Source organism: Athene noctua, chromosome 1 (assembly GCF_965140245.1).
Source record: "Athene noctua chromosome 1, bAthNoc1.hap1.1, whole genome shotgun sequence".
NCBI lineage: Eukaryota > Metazoa > Chordata > Aves > Strigiformes > Strigidae > Athene > Athene noctua.
In genome coordinates this window covers 99,153,356-99,176,968 of record NC_134037.1, presented here as the reverse complement: position 1 = coordinate 99,176,968, position 23,613 = coordinate 99,153,356, and the positions used below count along the sequence as shown (strand labels likewise).

Sequence of the window (23,613 nt, the reverse complement as noted above, 5' to 3'; positions counted from 1 at the left end):
TATTCTATGACGTACATGCACTGATTGCTACGTTCTCTGATTGCATGGTCCAGGGTCAGCTTACAATCACCCTCGTATCTTTGTTTTGAGTTCTCCCATGCATGAATGGGAAACAATTAAAACACAGCTCTAAATAACCTTCACTTTATTAGCTAATAACCACTTCTCGTTAAGCCATTGTCTTAGTTATGACAGCTGGAGTAAAAAAAGTGCTGTAACTGAATCCATCATATCCTGTTCCAAAGGAAGTGCTCGTATGCCCAGTTCAGTGATAAAAATTAAGATGCCCTCTTTCATAAGCTATTTTCCAAGTAGGAATCAAGATTTAGGTGCAACTAGGCTATTCCCTCAGACTAACAGATTTAAGGTCTGGATCAGAAGTTGGAAGACAAAGCTATTTAATACCACAGGTGTGGTCAAATCCTAGCAGTGGGAAAAAATTACTCCAAAAGCTGATCCCAAGTTCTCCTGGTGCTACTTAACTTCTAGCAACATCAACTAGACCACCTTACATGCACAACCAAATAGGATGAATGGCTCCAAAATTGTTTCAGTTATGAATATTCCCAAAATACTGACTTTGTAAAACAGGTATGTGGAAAAATTAAAAATGGCCTGTACTTTGGTTTAGGTTTTTGGTGGTTTGTTTTTTGGTTTTTTCCTTCCTTCTTTTAAGTTACATGAGATTTATGAGGAGAAGCATTTTATTATTGTATGTATGCTTCTAAAAGAAAACTGGAAACCAACATTCAAATGGTTTGTACATGCATACTGACAACCTATGGGTATGAGGTATAGAAACCTGGTCCAAAGTATACTCAAATACAGATAGTTAGGAAAATGAGAACATTTCACATAGACTCTACATTGTGTGACATCACATGAAAGAAATAATTATGTCCTCATGGGAAAAAAAAAAGCTTTCTCAAAGGAAGACAAAACACTCCTAGCCACATCAGCCATTTTGAAATTTATACTTGGAACAAACAAGCAGCTGCAACTAGTAATGTTCTTTATGACGGCTTGTGTACAGATGTCTTCAAGTATTTTGTCTTCTCCATCATTTGATTCTAATGTGTAAGAAATGGATCTCATCATTCAGATTTTTCAGGAGAATTTAATTTCTTCCTCTTTCTCTTCCCATCTGCTCATGCTTCACCTCACTGCACTACAACATGTATTTTCTCAATCTGAAATTCTGTCTGCAAGTCTTAGGCACTGAAAGAATTCTGGAGTGCTACAACACTAGGACATTTCCAATAATTGGAAAATTCTGCAGATTGTTATGCAAAAATTATATTATGCAACAGCCTGAAATTTTAGCAACAAAATTTCTTTGTCACTCACAAGAACATTCTAAGTGAGCCCAGTTGCAGCTTGTTGTCTCTTCAGCTATCAGAAATGTAAATCCACAGTGGCATTTTCAGAAGACTGTTGCACTTACCCAGAATTTACTCTCATTTCCAACTGATTCAAAAGTTTCATAAATCACTCATATTTTTAGTTCATTTGTTAATCTATTTTCTATTTGTCTTAGTTATATATCTCTCATTTTATGACTGGAAGGAAAAAAAAGTAACGAGCCCTCCAAAGCCATTCTGAAAACTATCTCTAAAATTCAGGATGCACTCAAAAGAGATAGGAGCCTTAGCACACTTCTTCCCAAAGCCCTGAAAAACTAAACTCCACAAAACATTAAGATATGCCATTTACTTGGGACACTGGCTTTTCAGAAAAGTTTATGGTAGAAGCATAGTGGCTTACTAAATAGAGTCGGGAAATTATATGGTACCTAATAGCAACATAGAATCAGATCTCAGGATGTGATAAAACAGAAAGACAGTCTAACGATGTGTACACAGAGGGAAGGAATGCTATGAAAATAAAGAGCACAGACATGCTATATTGCCCACACTTCAGGCCAAAATCTGTACCATTACCCTTCCTACCTACCCTTTCAAGTGTTTTCAGCAAAATACCTGGGTTCTTTAACAGTGCTACTCAGAGTAAAGTACTTCTAAAAATGGCTGTCAGGTAAGTAAGGAAAAGCTATGGCAAAACCAGATTTATGTGAATTATCCCTAACATAGTCATTCATCATAACATATACATATAGCATTCATCAACACGGCTTTAATACACCACCATAGAAACAAACAGTTGCAGAGACAGAAGACAGCAGGCAACCTGCCAACTTACACTTTCCGAGAAGACAAGACTGAGAGTATGTTCAGGAATGATGCTTTAGAACAGCCTTAATTAAGATTAAAAGTAGCAGTTCGCTATAATTTAGAAGTAAATGGAACCTGTCACTGATATAAACTTGTTCCACTGAAGAGACAGAAATTTAAGAGGACATAACGGAAATAACATTTTCTTAACTTCCTCTCTCCATTTCATTAATATATAGTTGCATCCATCAGAGAAATTAAAATAAAATAGACTACTGCACAGCAGGAATTAAGAAGGGGTGGGGAGTAATACCCTAACAAATGTGGAGGGTTTTAATACTAACAAAGAATGTCCAAGATTATCAGCCCACCTACTATGAGGTTTTGTCATGTCCAAATTTATGCTAAACTTAAGGGAGCAAACAGGTATGAGAATCCTCATTCACAGCAACGTTTCTATACAAGTTGAGGAAGGCAAATTGAAATAAAGTATCATAACTTAAAACAGTCAGAGGGAAAAAAAAAATCCAAGTGTTACAAGGCTGCTTAATTCTTCTGCACAGATATTAAATGTGGCAGAAAAAGTCCAGGCTCACCAAAGAATTTTCATTTTGCTCTGTAATAACACACACTACTTACACCATTGCAAATAAGCATAACACTTGCTCTTGTAAAACAAGTTTGAAGACCCTAAATGTATGCTTACCTCATTGAAATGAATGTTTTTCTTTCAAGTTTTATCTTGCAATCCAAGATTTCTATGATGGCAAATCATTCTAGAGTTTCAGTCCTTTATTTACTGATAAACACTCCGTCTTAACAGATCCTTCTTTTAAAAAAAGGACACCATATGAAATGACCATATAGATTATTGAAAATTTAACACCGAATGCTAAAGAAGGAATAGTTACCATTAAGTATGTAATTTAAAAAGAAGTTAACAACTTAAAATGTTTAGTCCTATTGCTGGGAGAGTCATAATAAAAGTCCAACCTGTTTTACTCTGTGCAGGTGTGAAGCAGCAGCACATTGGTTAGTCTCTCCCTCTATCCTCCTACTCATTTTTAAATGAAGAATGCTCATTTGCAATCAGTAACACATGAAAAGAAAGTTTTCCTATAGAAAATGACATGGAAAACAGCATTTGAAAATAGTAACAACCTTCCACTGCATCCAACAGGTCAGTAGCCATTTACCTATACCCCATGTGCAGGGCCCCGTGCTGCTCTCTGAGTTTTGCACAGCTTCCGTCAAACTTCACAACAGTTCAACTTTCCTTTGAAACATTGCCATGTTTGCTCTGTTTAAGAATGAAATCTGCTTGCCCTTAGGGCTTGATAGAGTTAAAGGGCAAAATCCTGGCTCCATTTAAAGTCAGTGGGCAGTTTGCCATTTAATTCAATTGGTCTAGTGTTTCACAGTGACCTTAAGGGTATACCGAAAAGCTTGTACCCATGTATCCTGTCTTTGCTTGGGAGGAATAGTGGTGGCGTGTATTAGTTCTTAACAGTAATGTCTGGGTGGCAACTGGGATGCTTTTGCTTTTACTTTGAAAGCTCACACGAGGCTTGCAAGCACTTTCAAAATTATGGTGCAGAACTATAAGCACTGGTTCATCAACATAAATTTTATCTTCTGGATGGCACTCAAAAGTTAATTTTAAAATTTAGAAACTACATAACAGGTATCTGAGAAAACATTAACCTTCACTTAGTCTAGATCATTTTAAAAAAAGGATCAAGCAAATCATATTTTATTTCACAGCAAGAACACGAATGGTTTTTAATATTAACCAAAATGGGGCTGCACCAGTGCCATATTGCAAATGGCAGGAACATTTTCAGAGACAGCATAAGGAAGACATATTTCACATTACAATTTCAGCATCCTAAACGAACTACAATGGCATGGGGTTTGATAAGTATATCAATTTGCCTATCACTATGGTAGGTAAAAAAATCTATAAAAGCTTTTTATAAAAGTAATTAGCCAGCTAAGAGAACAGTTGATCAGAAATTCTAACGATGGTATGCAGAAAATAAGTTTTTAATCAATCAGCAGCTCAACAATGAGCAATCACTTGTAATCAATGACACTATTACTCACCTCCTTATAAAACAAGACTCAAATGCTTCCTCATACAAATTATACAAATTTACTTTTACAGGACTGTTCAGTTAATGTCTGGAAAACCCCAAATATTACCCGTGTTTTACTTCTCACACTTGAATAAAACAACAGTAGACATCAGTGATGGATGCTTGGATCTCTACTTTTTTCAGTTCTCTTGTGTAAATAGTAATCTGTTTCAAAGTTAAAATACTCCTTTTTCTCTCTGCTAATGTATATGGGTACTTTTATATTCTTATTTAGGAACTTGGAAAGAAACACAGAGCTGATTTTGCAGAATGTCTCCCTTTCCCGTTTTCTACATTCTGGCAGAATATTTAAGACCAACTCAGTAAAGACGAAGGCAGAATAATTATGTTATGCACTGCTTTCTCAGTTTTTGACTAGAAAAATCAATAATCATTGTTCAGAAGATGTTATTACCATAAACTTGCCCTCATGCCTGAAATGTCAGAAATTAATAGTAGTAAAGGCAGCAGATAGTCACTTTTATCTTAAGACAGGCACTGAAGTACTTTTACAGTCATTAAAAAACATTTTACACTTATTTTCATCATGTAAAATGAAAATATATTCCATCACTCAAATTATGAAAGTGCAACATAGTGAACTTGCTAGCCCAGGAGAAGGAGAAAGAAAGAGAATACCAATTAATTTAATTACTGACAGAAAAGATGTCAGGATGAGTACCTATCAGGTCAGGTTCAAAAACACAGAAAGCACCAGCATTAAAAAAAAAGAAAAACGAGAAAAGAAAAAAGCTTGCGCTCCCTGTGCTGAGTAGCACTATTAAATTCAGATGCAGGGTTGTGTTTAGGTTGGACAGGCCCCAACAGTAGAACAAAGTCAGTCTGTCTTAGTACCATAACCAAATTCTACAAGTTAACAGCTTTTCATGAAAAGCTGCCATTTCAAAATGTCAATCAAACCTGAATATAAGTGGGAACTCCTGCAGAAATAACCAGCTGCAGGTTTGAAAAACATTTTTCACTGAAAGTGGAAACACAAAAGATGTTTGAATGAGATCTCTTTTCATTCCTGTAACAGTAGACGGTCATTTTCACAACATCAAGGACAAAAACACAAGACAAAATTGCAAATAACGTCTTGAAAGAACCATTTGCAGGGGTGATGAATGATTCAAGTTACAAATGACAGAATTATTGGCAAATGGAAACTCATTAATATGAAAGAGCTTCTCTTATAAGATTGCAGTTTGTCTCCACTTTTTCTTATTGCATTTGAATGATTAAGTCGCACATATTAATTTCATTCCATGTTTAATATTCGCTTTCTCACCTTGAGGCAGCAGTTTGCACCAAGATCATCCCACTCACAATAGTGGTGGTATGTCTTTATGGTGGTTTAGTTGTTTATTAATCAAAAGAAACAGTCTCAGTTAATCAAAACTCAGATTCTAACAGAATAAAGTTAAAAATTATAATCTACTCAGTCTAATTCTGTTCTGTACATCCAAACGTAAGCCACATTTACTCAATAAACCAAGGGGATAATATTATTTATACAAGTGTACACAATAATGGAAAAGAAGCTTACCCATATCATACTTTGGTCACATTCTTCTTTCTAAAGAATATAGCAGGAACAAAGCTCTTTTTTATATTCTCTGGAAAAAATGTATATTGTCTCTGAAAATGAGCTCACTGTCCAAATACCAGCTTCATCAATTTCTTATTCAACAATCAGACTGATGTAGTAGTGATTTATTTCACAAATCTCTCCATTCAATGCCATGAAACAAATTTAGCCAACAGGGAGGCTTACTGAAGAGTTATATCGTTATTTAAAAGATACACCCCCCCCTCCCAGAAAGGCAACATCTGTACTGTAGCAAACATTCATTATGCAGTTTTCTTATTATAAACAAATAACTTTAAAAAAAAAAAAGAACAAATTGCATGGTAGGTGAACACTTCAGCATGTCTGTAAGTTTAGAGCATTAACGTAGACATACTGCCTTATACATATTTAACTTCTTCCCAGCATGACTATCACTATGAACATCACGTGAATGGGATAATATTAACTCTTTTGAGTGATACCACTTTTTTCTTAAATTACACATTTCACCAAAACTAAAACACATTTATGACATATAAAATTCACAAATTAGAATGAAATGAAGCAGCACAGTTACATTAAATATAACTGAACATAATTAAGACTTTAAAAGTTTGAAGAGTTATCAAAGTTGCAAAATAGATGATTCTTCAGCACTGTTCCCTGAAAACTAAGATGCTTTGCAACATCAAACTTAAAACAACTCATCACTACAGCATCACTGTACTCAGATATCAATTACATCATCCAACTTCACAAAGTAGCACTGTTTTCTATAGCACACATTAATTTCTGATATCCAAAATCTCAATCTTCATACTACATCAAGATCCATTTCTCCAGCTTCAGGCTGCAGCACCCTAGCAAAGTTAGCTGAGATTTTTTTCTTACCCTCAAACTTCACTTCAGTAGAATCACAGCAGTTTATCAACAATGCTCCAACAGGAAGATAAAATATAGTGAAATTTTTCATCACTAGTTCTTGTTCTTATTACTTTGTATCACCAGCATCTGTTTTTTAAGTAAGTTGAAGTATATACAGTCTACTCCATGTTTTCTGGGGATAATTAGCTGTATGAAGAAATACTTGAAGTAAGATTAGCTTAAACATAAAATGTTGCTCTAAAGCTATTTAAAAACTGAGACAGAAAAAAAGGAAAGAAGGAAAGAAACAAACTGTGCCAAACCTAGTGCCTTAGCAGAGTGTTTTTTTGAACATTCTCAAAAGTGTAAGGTTTCCTATTTACTTCAGGAAACAGCTTACAAGTCGAAACGTGCTGGAGGTTTTTCGTTTTATTTTGTTTTGAGCTGCCAATTGCTAGTCAAGATTACTATTAATTTTACAGGAGTGTTAAGAATGCAAATGGTTAACAGTAGTATAAACTATATACTTGGTTTAAGTTTGAATGTCTAAAACTATTACACACTGCATTCATCTGCATTCCCTGTTTATGGGAATGAAATATGTAGTCATTTGAAGTCCACAATATGTATACTGTGTTTGTAATAACTGAAGATTTTACAAGCACATTATTCTTTCCATTAGGATTAAAACCTCACCGAATAGCAATTTGTGAAAGAATTCTAGCAGGGCCCTGAGCCCAGAACTCTGACCTCTGATGAGATGCTTGGCAGCAACAAACTCTAGGTCTAAGCAAAACATCTGGTTTGAGTTAGACTTCCTGAAAAAATAGCCCCTGTACTGGGGAAACTGGTATTCACTCAGCTTTGTCTATACACTTTGACTGACTTCAACACAGTTGCGGGGGCTGTGGGGGGGGAAGAAGCTTTGCCAGAATGCACGTCAATCACTGTAGACTTCTTGGTGGCCTCCAAAGAGCCAGGCACATTAGGAGACACTGTATGCATTTGTTCATGCTTCTTGGGCTTTTTCCTATTGTACTTCATAGCTCAATTTTTTTTTTCAGAATTAGTGCCAACTCTGAATTACCTAATCCAAAACTACAGTTGAGCTCAAAATATAAATTTTGCCTCAATAAATAGTTTATGCAGATTTTTTTAAACAATAATTATTTTAACTTCATTTTTCTTGCAAATTTAGACAATCACTGTCATTATAAAATGAATGGGAATATTCCCCAAAGAAACACAAACTCCCACTGCGAAGAAATTTGTAAGAACAGCAACAGCTTTTGGTTGGCTCCCAAAACTGTTATACACAACACCATTTTTACATACATTACATACATAACAGCACCACAGAGGAGTAACTAAGAAAAATGCTGATACACTGGGGCAGGGTGTCCTGAGTCTGTTGCTCATACATGTAATCAGCACAAGCTCCTGCATAAAAGGATAATAAAAGGATAGTGTTGGTGCTTGCTTCTTATTCTCCTGAGATGGAAGGTACATCGTATCACAGACAGGTGAAAATGAAGAAATTAATAACTTTTGCTAGCTGGGTAAGGGCTGCACTATATTACAGCTGAAAGCCCAGGTAAGACAGACATGAATAGCTCCATGTGGTAGGTAGGATGGAGATTCCGTAACGTATGTGACTGCCAAGGAGAAGTACACGGCCAAACTCAGTTCACCAGACTGGTGTTCTCTTTGCAGGAGATTTTGCATTTTTAAACATCACAGTGAAGCCTTTTTAAAGTTAATAAGCCATAACAATGAAACCAACGATATCTACTAAGACCTGTTACATTAACAGATACACAGAGGCATTGTCTTACATAGAACCAGGAGACTTGAAGTAATTTAATTTTGAGTTTCACAATTTAAAGGAGATCTCTGTCAACATGTTCATCAATGCTGCATATACACGCATGTAAGTATACGAGATTGTATAAGATGTGTGATAATATTTATCTATACACAGTTCTACCATGTACAGATGAATTTACTTTTGTCAGCACTATTAGTAGGACCTTATTCTATTAGTAAAATAGTCTTTTGTACACTCTCTGGTTGATAAAAATGTGTTGTGAAAAAAGCATCTGAAAAAGTATTTTCTTCCATCTACTGCTCTATTTTACACGTCTGCCATACCACTGTATATTGTCAATGCACTCATAGTTTATTTTCTTCCTCTGATTGCTAATGCAATAATATTTTTATGCCTGATCTAGCAGTAACTTTACCCTGGAATTAAATGTCAATTTCTACTTTCCACCCCCAAAATTCTAAATTAAACGCCACTGATACTGACCCCCTGCATTCAGGCAAAATGCAGCCACCAACCCACAAAGGGACATTTATAAAATAAGCCTTGCTTGTTTGAGTTGCAACACTGCCGTCACTGGAGTTTCAGCCGAGAGACTTAAATAAATAAAAATAAACCAAAGTAATAAACACCATGTTTTATGGAGGTGCACAAAAAAAAAAAAAAAAAAGAGGTCCTCCTGGCAAACTTGAAAGATTAGACTTAAAAGCTGCCTCTCTCATTCCGGAAGACTTCTGGCCCACACTACTAAATGCCATTTCGGAAGGACAGGACAGTCAGCTGCGGGCAGCAGGGCCACCCACACAAGTGTCCGTGCTGCCCTTCCGCGCTGCAACAAGCTGCCCTTCTGCACATGACAATATAGAAAACAAAACAATGTTCCAAATTAAGTCAACTTTGAAATTTCTGAGGGCAATTGGAATAACAAACCACCTACTAGTGTCTCAGGCAACATAAGGCTGGTTGAAAAAAAATCGCCTCTAGCCCAAGGCTTTGTAATATATAGTTATGTTCTCCGAGGAGCAAAATTTTTCTACTACTGATGGCATTCCAGTGGCCATGTTATTCAAACATCTGATGCGAAACATTTTTTTTTTCTTTTAGGAAATAACTCGCATATGTCTGTAGATTTTAGTTTTCCGGAAGTCTGAATATAATTTTAGAATCATCATTGTCAGTTGGTTGACAGCAATAAAGACAACATTCATTTTAAATAACTCTGAATTATATACAGTTGAGTAAATTTGAATTTGTTTTGCTTTAAGGTCTTCCAAAGTTGAGGCCAACATGCTGAACAAAAATATTAAACTATCTATAACCCTGTGTCAACATATGATGCTACTGGGAATGGTAAGTGAATTAATTTTCCAAGGAAAATTAATTACTTATGACTTACAGTTGTAAAAGCAAACAACGTAACTCTGGATTAGGGCACATTTAATTTCTGTTTGGAGTAGCGATTAAATTAATTTCATATAATTCATGGTATGTAATGGAAAGCAGAACAAAGATGAAATCTTAGACAATGACTGACACAGAAAAAAGTGTATATTTATGTTCCTGATACAAAAATAAAGGTCACAGATATTAATCACTGTCTAGTGAAACATGATTTTAGTTTCTAAAATGATTTTTTTCAAAACGGTTTGTAGGAAAAGTGTTATTAGCAAGATAAAAATCTAAAAAGCAATAAATCACAAAACATAAGAGAATTCTTGCATCTTATATTGTCTCCTAGTGAAAATGGACTACCATTTTGCAGTGACATATATTGAATAACATAACTGTCACTGTATTATTATTAGGAACAGCAACATTAACTTAAATTCATCCTACAATAATTTAAGTTCATCTTAGAGAGGAGAGGAAAAATTTGATCACAGATCCAATATTTAAAGAAATATGTACACTAACACCGCACCGCAACTTAAACATGTAGGATTTTTATCAATTAGTTACATTTTATAGTAAACAGTTACTGAGAGAAATAAATCTATAGCTCAAGTGAACATGTGAAAGTTCTTGCAGCATTCCAAATGTGATATCTGTTCAAACCAAGTAAGAATAATTATTTTATGTATATCGGTGTGAAACAAAGTTCTTATTTTACATAATATCTATCACTAGAAACATACATATTAACAAACCATTGATATGTTTTAAAATATCATAAGAATTTTAATTGCCACTTATGGTCTACTGAAGGTGAATACAAATTTATTGCTGATTCCAGATTTTGGTTATCAAGTCAACAGCTGCTGTGCTATGAATTCACACAGAATCACTCAAAAGTATGATAATATTAGTATTTTTCCTTATGAGTCAAATGAATATACTGTTAGTTCATGAAACCTAAACAACAGATGCAACAGATGACCGCTGCACAGCAAGCAGTGACTACGGAATTCCACTAACAAATAATATTTACATTCATGATGTTTAAATTGACCTCCCCCACACACACTGAAATTAAGTGAATCACATCCCCACTGTCACTTTTACCTGACTTTAGATACTAAAGAGATGCTTTTACTATGGTCATAGCTTAATTTTATCATTATAAAGTTTACATTAAAATCTGACTAGAATTCATAACATGGCATCTTAAAGATTAACTCCACATAAAAAAATGAATGTTTGAGCCTAAAACATAAGTTATATGAACACAAATATCACATTATCGATATAGTTAATGCCAAGCATAATCTGTGGCGCTCTGGCTATTTTTTACTGTAGTAAATTTAAGAATGTTTAAAAAAAAAGCTTAAGTTATAAAATTTAATTGAAACCTAGATGAAAGGAGATGAACACTTTTTCAACACTCAAATTGTGTACTTCCACTTAAAGTTATTAAACACTTGAAATGTAAACAGGAAACCCAACAGCATCTCACACATTTTGGAAGCTATTTAATCAATAAACTTTTGGAAAGACAGACTTTATCATCCTCTTTTCTGTCTCAGCTTTTAGTCAACCAAGTGTTTCCAAAGAGATGCACACAGAAGCTATATGAAGCCGATTTTCAGGATCCCAGCCTCAAAACTCCCATTTTGCTTCTCTTGCCACTTGGCTCCCACGTCACACAACAGTCTCTCAAAAGAGTTTGAATCTGCCTGGCTGTATCATAACTCAGCTTGACTGTGTTTGAACTAGCTCTGTCCAAGTACAGTTACAGAAAAGCAAAAAAGACAAACTGAAATATTAAATAGGCTTGCACCCTGTACCTGGGCAATTCTGCTCAATAGTTCCTATCTGCTACTTTTGTGGTAGTCTGGAAGTAAATCACCTTTACACCTGTATTTTGTGAACAGTAACATGTATAATTTTAATCCAGTTAGAGCACAAATCACACAAAAGTTTACACCAAGTCTGTTGTCATGTGGCAACAAAAAACTTCCTAATGAACTTCTGCCAAGAGAGCTGGTAATTAAGCAATCAGAAACAAACTGACAAGAGAGGACAAATCTGTCCAGCAGCTGTTTCCTATCACCACCCATAGATCATCCCACCTCAGTATACCAACACTTCTGAAGCTTCCTACTTTAGCTAAAATCTCAGCAGCTGCATAAAACCCCACATATGCAGATACAAACTCTAATAATAAACACCAGTCTTGCAAGAGGGGGATTATTAACAGTAATGTCTAAAGTTTACCTGCAGTTCAGGTTGCTTACAAAGGCACCTCTCTGACAAGCTTTCAAATGCTGTCTACAATGCATTTTTGGTGACAGCAGTGGAAAAAGCTGCAGTCCACGGGCAGCTTCATGAGTGACAAGTGCAGATGCAGCGATACCGCTGTGCTCTTGCACTCTTTGTAAATACACATGCACACATTTTCCTTCATTTCCTTAAAGGGGCAGCATTGCACCTCAGCAAGCCAGCACATTTTCTTAGAGATGCCAATAAATATATACAGTGTACAAACTACAATCATTAACAACACTACTGTTACCCTCTTCCTGTATCCCTTTGTTGTGTTATAACTGGACATAACATACTAGAAGTTTACTGCGCTTTGCTGTGATTTCTCTTTGCCAGACAGAGAATAGGTAACACAACCGACAAGATTCCACCAAGTTACAGGCTATAAACCATCCCTGGCAGCCAGCAAAACTGCTGCTGAAGTATGCAAACTTGCCAGAGGTGCAACTTATTTGGAAAGGAGTCTTAAGTTTTGCACACCTACTTCACTGGGGTGGGGAAGCAACCAGAAAAGATTACAGGGTGATTATCTCTTCCTGACAAAGCTGTCTGCAAAGATTTTGTTCCCATGGATGTCAGACAGCTTGGTTCTCAGGGCTTTACTTTTCAAAATGAAAAGCATATCATTTATCCTAAAAATGGTGTTAGGCAAAACCACATATGATTTTTGCTTGGTTTCCTCAAAGAGCTAAAGCTTTACCACTACTATATGAGAATTAAGCATTCCATAAGTTGCTGGGTGTTAGAAATCCTGCAATAATCACGAATGTATTCACCAGCCTACATACCCACTTTCTTTTTTTGAAATACACCTTTTCCCTACTGACAAGACCTTTTTTTTTTACTACCTTTAACAATATTTTATAGGTAAAACCACCACACCCCATCCCTCAAAAAGTTTTTGTACACCTTAAAACTTTGAGTACTCCGCTCCCATTTCCACAAATTTCAAAGCAAGCAATTCCTTAATGTATGCTGAAAAAAAATGTTGCTACAATAGTCTCTTCGCAGGAGCCTACAGGTTCACAGGAGAGGTTTAAGTTTCCTTTATTGAGGAGCAAATCTAAGAGCACTATGAAATACTATCCCACATGCCCCTGTCTTTCAAGTCCCAGTGAGTTCATTCAGAGACTAGTACAGAAGCAGCCCAGAATTTGTCCTGATACTATCTTTTTTATTATTATTTACAGAAGTGGCAACATATTCTTTAGTCTGCATTGTTTAGGAACTTCTTTAATATCAGAATAGCCAGGTTTCTCTCATGATATCCCACAGTTTCAGACTCCAGTGCACCAGCATATTTCATGTTATGAAACTTTCCAAATTACGGTACACCCATAATTAACCTGTTGCCATATACTGCCCAAAAGGAGTGATATACATTCATTAATAACTGATTTGATTACTGTGAGATATACAGACAACGTGAGTACTGGTATCTTTTGACACTTTGTGTTAAAGCAAAGGTTCTCTTTATACAACCACTTCAGTTAAAGTATGGAAAACCGTAAGCAAGCTCACAAAACTATATTATACCATAGAAGATTTGTTCTGTGCCTAACTGTATGTACAAATTTAGTGTAGTAATACAGAAGGAATGCTGCAGCATTTCGTAGACAGGTTGTTCAACTGGGTGTTGAAACCTGTAATCTACAATTCTCACCAGCAAACAACACTCCTGCTGAGCTGAGTTTCCACAGGAGCTACGTGATTCACACAATATAAAGCGCGGCTCACCTAGTAAGACATCCCATCTTCTTAATCAGAAAAATGCTAGTTGCAAACCCCCACAAATTTATTTTAATAAGCTTAATAAAGCAAATGCAAGTTTGAGGTTGTTTTGATAATCACACTGCAGAGATTAAAAAAAAAAAAGGACACTCTTGCACATCATATGTCATCATATTCTCACATCATACATGGGTGATTCTCCTATGCTACCCAAGTAACACACCTAACTACTCATATACCTTATGGGTCAATTAAGCAAAAAAGAGAAGTTAAATAAAATTCTTAAATACTTGGTGAAAAAAGTACATTTCTGACTGAAAAATTAGTCAGCTCCAGTACTTTGCTCCATGGTATTAAATAAAAGCATACTATGTGAAGGATATATAACAAAAATCACATACCAAGAAGGATACAAAGTCTCATGTTTCACCATTATAAACTGTCTCTTATATTTCAACATTAAAAGCATTAAAAGTTTTAAGGAAAAATTAGGACAAAGGTTTTCTCAAACCACACATTGATTCTTTGCAATAGCCCGTGTTCAGATTATGACAACCTTTGTTTGCAATCACCAACTACTTCACAGCTTTCTTTCTGTTAGCAGCTTCCTATTTAAAAATTAATTTGCAATTTTCCACTATTAGAGAAACAATACAACATTTACTTTACCCAAAATACTGGTTTAGGTAATAGAGAAATAGATTTAGCCTCAGAATGGCTTAACAAATAAAGATACCAAGTTATCTTTGCTAGGGTTTTGTAAGAAGAGGCTGACAAACACCTGCAGTGAAAGGGACAAGGCCAACTTCTCTTGTGGGAAATAATACAGACTTGTTCAGCCCACAGCTGTATCACACTGACCCAACCATATCTGATCTTACTCTTGTACTACAGACACCCTTGAGGTACCTTTGATTCCTCTATTTCTAAAATGTCATAGTTCACCTTCCAAATATCTCCCAATTTAGTAACTAATAAGCATTTAATATACATTCAGTTTGCCTCAAGTAAATGATTTGCATGATGGGCCTTCAGAAACGTAATAACATTTTATATGATGCTACTGTCAAAAACGCCACACATTTCTAATACCCATCCTGTCACACAGGCACCCACTGGAGGTTTAGAAAGACTTGACAGTGTCGATGCCAAACATATCTTTTTGGGGAGGAAGATGATGATTAAAGAATGCAACAAGCTAAAAGGGGTACCTGCAGTTTCAGCCACATGCAGGTAGAGGCCAGCAACATCCTCCCACCACTGCCCACCAGTTCCCCCTCATCAGCATGAGCATGGTGTGGCACTGAGGCAGGGAAGAACAGATCCACGCAGGGATGGCCTGCAACAGCAGAAAGCACTCTACATGGACTTCTAGAAGAACAGAAAAAAACCTCCTTCCTTTCCAACAGGAACTGAGATGACACTTCAGTGAGATGCCTCACTATTAACTAGCTCGCCATAATTAAGACAGAACTGGTCCAATTAAGGAGGAAGCCTATCTGATTAAAAGTATTCCCTAAAGTTGCATCGTCGTTTAATGAAACATATCCATCTTTTTTTGGGGAAAAAAAACAAGCATAAAACATATAACGAATTGCAACCAAAATAAAAAAAACACTCTACAGGTAATAATGCAAAATTGATGCACTTCAATAACAAGAACAACATGGGGAGGAAAAATGACAAAACAGAAAAGGCATTTCTGAATTTAATTAGGCATTCTAATTAAGCTTTATGAAACTCTCCTTTGATCAGGATCTTCCAGCAGTATATAGAAAATAAACCAAGAATTCACTCTTTTTTTTTTTTCCTGAAGGAACTGCTACTTAAGAGTACTGTTTACAAATTTTATTTATTTGACACAAAGTGTCCCAGCTACATCTGGAATCAAGTATCCTCCCACTTCAGAGGTTATAAGAGATAACTTATGTAATTTTGTATCGCAGAATCGTCTAGGTTGGAAAAGATCTTGAAGACCATCCAGTCTAACTATTAACCTAACACTGACAGTTCCCAACTACACCATATCCCTCAGCGCTATGTCAGCCCGACTCTTCAACCCCTCCAGGGATGGGGACTCCACCACCTCCCTGGGCAGCCCATTCCAACACCCAACAACCCGTTCTGTAAAGTAATGCTTCCTTATGATATCATCTCGGGATGTTAATTTTCCAAATGTGTTAAACAGTGAAGATGTTACCATGTACAAAAATATATCATGAAGAAATTTTTATACTCCAAAAATTATAAGGACCAAATAGGATATTGCTTTTTTAAGATCAGACATGGTGCACATTTTTTAATATTATATATGACTTGTCAAAAATTGCAATCCTTCAACACATCCACATATTCTGTTCTTAGGCTACAGGTGAGTTTGAGTTCCACCTAACCCTTTCCCTAGACATTTTTTTTTTAAACATCCAGGGATTTTGCTCATTAAATGAACAGCAAAATACCAACCAAACTTAACACAGTCCGTTAGCATTATTTCTCCTTTCTCTGCCTTAGATTCAGGTTTTGATGTTTTAAAAGTTTACTAACTTAATTCCCCCTTTACTTGAGGCTATTTGTCTTTGATAGGGACTGGTGGACAGAACATTTATGCTAGTGCTGTTTTATTCTCCTATGAAAAGTTGGGTTTCTATTTCAGAGGAAGATTTTTTTTTTTCTTCTTTAGGAATCGTTTTTACTTTTTATTCATTTTCTTTGCTGTGGAATTCAATTCCCTAACCTCAATCTTTGTGAAGCAGCTTTGTTCTCAGCTCTTATCTACATCTTCCAAGACCATTACAACTGTAGTGGTAATTCATCAGCCAAAATTCAGTTTGCAGCACAATAAAGTCTTGAGCCACTAACTGCTTCTTCCCCAAGAGGAATTTAGCTTTGAACTGGCATGGGGAGGTGGCAAGGCAAACACACTCTGTATCAGACAGAGTCTGGGCATCATCTTTGTGTCCAACTACAGAAGAAATCATAGTATTATGGCCTGAAGGTGATGAATTAATTTTGGCTAGGTTCCTGTCTGGGAGGAAAGAACAATTTTGCTAATGAGATAAAGATGAAGTAAGACAAGGACCTTTAGGCAACTGGAATTTAGTCTGAGAGAGGCCCTAATAAATCAGCTTGTGCTTCTCTTTGTTTAAGGAAATACCTGTTAGGAGATCCGGGGCCTGTTTATTTTTCTCTGACAAAATTGATTTTCTTGGTAGTGCACAAACTCAGAATCATAACTTGAAATGATAATAAAAGCAGGTGTTTAAGTACAAGTTTCAAATTTTATTGTCATCTAAAGTAAGTAAACACAAAGCCCAACTGATGTGACTCAATTTCCAGAGATCTTCTGCTACCTGGAAACTCATATTTCCATACCCAAAGTATCCCTACCTAAGTGAGCAGATTTATGAGGAAAACTTGCACAAGAAAAACTAGAACTCACCAATATTTTCAAAGGTGCACAGAAAGTACCAAGAGGCCAGGTGGGAGGGATCAAAAATCCCATGGATGCTGTGACAACAAAAGACGCACCCCTTTTCCAACAGTACGGGGAGGGCGGGGGCAGAGTGCGGAGCAGGGCACTACTGTAATTGCTGATAGCAGTAACAGCTCCTGCCCAAGAGGGTCACTCATCAGAACATAAAACTCTCCTGTGCCATGGTTTGGGAACACACCATTGTAAAAGCCTACAGCCTTCCTCAGGCAGGTTCGGCTTCACTAGTCTCTCAGAAAAAACTCGCTGAAGAGACAGAAATAATGCCTCTTAGCTACTGCTTTTCAAGTAGAGTTGTTTGGGACCTCTGGCTATCTTAAACTGATAGGCCATGTCCCAAGTCAATCAAAATTCAGGCTGCTGTGAAAGCAGTAGCCCCAGCTGGACCACACTCCCAAGCTCCACGCTGCTGTCCCACTCTTATGCCAATCCAGGACATCACACAGCCATTGCTAGCACCAGAATAGGATTGGGGCGCTTGGGAAAGGAGTGGCACAAAAGGCTCCTTCAGGGAGCTTTGTACTTTTATCAACACACAGTGAGCATGCAACCGTTCCTCAAGAAACTACCATCCTGCTCATGGTATACAGCTTCCACAGTCACCGGCAGCAGCGCACAGCCTTGGCCTGCCTTTGCCTGAAGAAGCAGAGGCCAAGTACAGGTCTAATCACTGTCTGTCCTTCAGGACAAGAATGCCAAAACTTGGATTTGTCAGATTCCAAAATAATCAATTTCAGGGTTTTTAAGGAAGGAGAAGTCATACATAAATGCTAGGTTTATAGTTACAGTCAGCTAAGAAAGTAACTTTCTCTGTGAAAAGCCTGTTGTGTTTTTGATGTTGACTGCACATCGCATATTTCATCACAGAAATTAATAAAAAGCTACAGCTAGCAATTAGGTTATAAATTAAAATATAACAAAACCTTTCAAATTGACTTGAATAATATAAAAATCTTTATCTGGTATAGTCCTTATCAGCTATTACTCTGGGACCCCCTGTACAACACAACAGCTTTTCCACGCTTGCCCTCTGTGATGTCAGCAAGTGACTGCTGTCTTTGAAGGAAGACCACTCGTAACAGTTTAACTCTTCTTCTCCTTCCTTCCCCTCGCCTGCCACAAGAGTTCTCATGCCCAAAGTGTAGCAGAGCTTCTGCCTTTGCTTTCAGGAGTGTCACATAAAGCTCTAGTACCATTGAACAACCTACAGCTTCTGTTGTGATGGTTAAGAATTCTGACAAAAGGTCTATCTCAGAGCATTTATCCAAACCATGATGAGACATAGAAGTGCAGATAGCTGGTAAAGAACAATTTTTTTAGGTCTATCTTTACCAAGCTTTTAGAAATTATTTCTCTGAAACTTTTCATACAACCATTTCGGACATGATAATGCAGTTGGGTGTTTACTTGTAACAGTGGATCTAGTGGATCAAGAAGCTTCCCTGAAAGGGCCAGGAACATGGTACTTACCCTGCTCTGTTTCAGTGCAAAGTAAATGATGCCAGCTTCAGTCACTGAGACAAGTAGTAAACTGCTACAATACCTTCATTGCAACTTTTATCTGATAATACCATACTCCCAAAACCATACAACCACCACCAGCTCCGCGCCTTTCTGCTTTAGATCTATGCTTGTACAACGTGCACATGGGCCTTAATAAATAGTGTGCACCTAAATTAGTATCTTCTAGACACAGCAATGCAAGTTCCTAATACTTACAAATTCACAGTATACTTTGAATAGTAAAATATTCTAATTCTAAAAAGAAATTAGCTTATTCTCAAAGCGATGACATACCATTTAAAGATATTTTTTGTTAAATAACTTTTTGCTTAAAGCAAGAATCGAGAAAAATCTGTACCACTTTTCATTGTTGTTATTACTGCTACTGTTATAAATAAAAGCAGTGGATCCCCATAAGGAAGGAAACCAACTATGCTTCAGATCGAAGCTCCTTTTTGCCAGTTCACCACCCCCTGATTTATAGCTGTCACCATTAAAGCAAATTTTTATTGAAATCTGGGCACATATGTTAAAGAAATTTACAGTATTTCAGCTCTTCCATCTAATTTTCCTCAAAACCTATGGTGTAGTTCATACTGAAAGATTAATTATCTAAGCTTGTTTTGCTGATAAGCCTTGCAGTTAGCAAGCAATGTGAGTACATTTTACAGTCTGTGGCAATACAAGTAGGGCTTGCAAAAGCAGTATTGAGCACTACCTTAACCAACTAAAATGTTGGCCTCAGTTCTTTAAAAACAAAACAGGATATACACTTCTTTGATATTTTTCATAGCACCTTCTTTGTCACACCATATTTAGCAGAAGCAGTAAAGGATTCTAGGCTGCTAATTGCATTCTATCCCATTAACTCTTATGTGCTAACCTGAAAGCACAGATTCAGACAGTTCCAGACTCTCAAATTTACTCACATTCCATAGTTTCAAAAATATAGAGAAAAGCACATGCTGAAATATTTTTTTTTAACACTTCTCTATTTGTAGGACTTAAGCACATGCATAAATGCTTTCCTAAATGGATGCCAATATACTAGAAAATGACAATAACTTATGTACCACTTCTCAATACCATTTACTTTGTAAAGACACTTTGAAGGTAAAAGTTACTTCTCAGAAATAACCTACAACAATGTATAAAAATAAGAATTGTCAAACATTTTCCAACTCAGCTTAAGTGAATGAAGAACTTCATAACAAATGCTTTTATTACAAACTTCTAAGAAGGAATGAATGTAATAATACAAATTAATGGCTTCTAAATGGAGGATCAATATCTCATTGCATTTTACACAAAGAGCTAAAACCCCATTGCTGTAACAATACAAAAAACCAGAAAGCTTAACAGATCAGGTTACCTGTCTGATTTGATGTTTTTAATAGACTATAAATCTGGCTAAAGCCATTTCAGAGTCTCAATCACAATCATTAAAAGTAAAGGTTAAAAAAAGAGGCAGTCTATGACTTGTAAGTACTTACTATCTTTCTGTCAACTTTACAAATGCCTTTCAAAGGAGATGTAACTAGTTGACAATTCTAAAGCAGCATTTTGGTGTTGCTCTATATCTTGATAGATTATTTAGGTTAAATGATATGTATTATCTTACCTGATACATTCCAACTCCTATGTGTTTGGGCTCAATTTTCACTAGCTCAGCTAATGGGTCTTGGACGCGTCTAGCTATGGAAACTGAAACACAGAATTAGAAGATAACTATGGGTTTTAGCTGAAAATCAGAATCATGCAATTTTTTTTGATTTTTTTCATCTTCTACATATTTAATATCTTTTTTTTAACCTGGAAAATAATTAATAAAATAACAGAACCCTTTTTCACTGTTAGACACAATATATGAAGTGTACATTCATCAAACTTTTTAAATTGAGTAACTTAAGCAAAGATGTTTCAAATTGTAATCATGACATTAAAAAAGTTTTTTCAGGCCACAGAGTTAACAAATAGGACTGTGTACACAAGATTTTTCCCTTGTATCTATACTAAAATGCACATGTAACATTTAAAATTGAATTCTGAAATATCCTTTTAACCTTAAATCACATATATGTAGCAACAAATAAACATTTAAAAAAGAATGGAGTAACTGTTCACAGACTTATTAATCTAATATAGTATTTTCTAAGGTATATATTATATACTTACATATTATATGTATATAACTCAATCATAAAATTTAGTGTTCACTTTGAAAATGGTTTTTGAACTTTAATCTAAACTGCATACCAAAACACACCAATTTGAAATCTGTCATCATTATAACCACGTTTAGAAAAAAACCAAAGCAATTTCCAACATTTCTGGTGCCATTAAGAGAACATGGGAAGAATTTTTGTCTTCTAGATCTAAATGTTGACTCAAGACTGCATTTTTGAAGCATGTATTTATTGATAAATCCTTTACTTACTGAAATTTCAGAAAAATTACTTATTTGCAAATGTCAGTTTTCAACCTTGGCCTAGTCTTGCACATACTGAGTTGCAGTCAGTATTTGCAGTTGTGCTCCTTCCCACATATACTGAACTAGAAGAGTTTTACTCCACCAGTATTACATTCATAAACTTTTTTTTCTCCTGAGTAAAGACAAGAGAGGTTGGTTGGTTTAGCAGCTCTTAGAACATTCATTCTACCTAGTGAAGTGAACATTGATGAAGAACAGGAGTGTCTTGGAGGTACTACAAGTCTTTCCAAAAAAGGACCAAAGGTCTTGTGCTAAATGCACAGTTAACATGAAGTTCACTGCTCGGTCACATAAGACTTCTCATATCCTTTGTTATCCATTTTAAGATATGCTGACAATGACAGTTTGCTAGCTAGGCTCAGAAAGCACTGTGCTGTTGATATCTGATACGCCTGCCTCTCTGGTGGCAAAGTCCTGAATTCAAAGGCCATCACATATGCCTTCTTATTAAGAGGAAAAAAAAAAAAAAAAAAAAAAAAATCACAAAAGGTTAACCAGTGTAAGTATACTTGGCATATGCAAGTATAGATTACTACAGATATGCTTGACTATAACAATCATTCATATTAATTAAATATCACCAGTCACCTAACAAAAGTGGAGTGAAACACCAATGAAAGTACTGATGCAAACCAGAAAACATTAAAAATGATGCATTTCTTCTGAATGTATTTATGTCTATGTATAGATACTATACTTGTTTTTGGAGCAAGCTTTCTTAAACTCAACTTTAATAGCTACACAGTGTATTAGAAAACTTTCTTTTATCTTCACTTAATGGCAAAACACAGTTCAAAACTTAGATTTTAGATAAGCTGAGAGCAAACACCTCTCACTGTCCACCATTTCCTTTTGTTACATCTTTTAAAAATAGCGACTACATGGATAGGTTGATACAGGAATTTTCCAAGACTAACTTTCTTCTGAACCTTTAATTAAAAAGTAAAATTTAGACTCTTGTCAAAATAGCTAAGTTGACAATGCCATCATATCTGTAGGAGGCTTCCAGAAGAGGTGTAGGACCTGATTCAGCAAAAATGCATGTCAGCATTCCCACTGGAACCAGCAGAACAACAACATGCATAAAGTTACATAGACATTAAGTGCTTTACTGGATCAGGCCTAATACCAAAGCGCAAAGACCAACTAATAGTCATTTATATGATTTAAGGGATGCAGCTCCTATGGCCAATACCAGCAGGACAGCTGACCTGCGGACTTCCCACTAAAGCCACAATTTTACTCCAGAGCTTTTCTAATTCAAAATAAAAGAGAGCACAATAGGGAAAAGGCAAGAGTTGTCCACATTCTCTCTGGGCATAAATTCAGCCAAGATTAGGAGCTACTGTCTCTTGTACAGGCAAAACCACTTTTTCCTTTGTTACAGTACTAGCACGCTTCAATAGGTCGATCTTTTTAGGGGGCAACAAAGCTCTGCTCTGGTGATTTTATCCACGTGGCTGTGCTCCTACAATACAGAGTATTACTGAAACCATGAGGGCTCTGCAGAAGTGCAAGGTGTGCTAGCATGGACCAGACCAGAGACAATAAAACCTGATGGTCTGACATTTTCCCCTTAGAAATTAAACCAAGGCATTTTAAAAGTTTTTTTATATTAAACTATTTTACACTAATACAGGTATTGCCTAAAGCTATTTATAAAATATAAAACTACTTTTTAAGGTACATTTCAGGAATGGCTAGAAACCATGCATTTTTTCAAAGACTGACAATGAAACAGGTAATGCATTCTCACTTCTACAGTTATTAAGGTATGCTTCACTTTTGCTCAAGCAAACACAAAATAAATTTTAAGATGGCACGCAGGGTAAAAACAGAAAATCAGATTTCTCAAAAGTAATCAAGCAGGGCCAAACATGAAATGTTTGAGATGCCATTATTAAAATACGCTAGTCTAAGTAAAATGTGAAAAAAATCTATTCGATATTAAACAGGGTATTTAGATCAGGATGACAAGGCCCTCTATTAGAAAATCGTGACAAGAATTGCACACCCAAGAGATGCAAAGCTTCAAGTTGTCAATTAAGAAGGAAACATTATTGCAATACTTGGAATGACAGTAACATATTGTTCTACCATGCAATAAATCCATGTAAAACTTTAA

General features: G+C 36.0%; 1 protein-coding gene across 1 annotated transcript in view; it reads right to left on the bottom strand.

Annotated features, from left to right (window-relative positions):
• The window catches only part of SRBD1 (S1 RNA binding domain 1), a 132,247-nt gene that overhangs the window by 35,363 nt on the left and 73,271 nt on the right, over positions 1 to 23,613 (bottom strand). Inside the window, exon 18 of the mRNA XM_074925888.1 lies at positions 20,619 to 20,701. Coding sequence (XP_074781989.1) covers positions 20,619 to 20,701 — 83 coding nt within the window. The remainder of the gene's footprint in view (positions 1 to 20,618; positions 20,702 to 23,613) is intronic.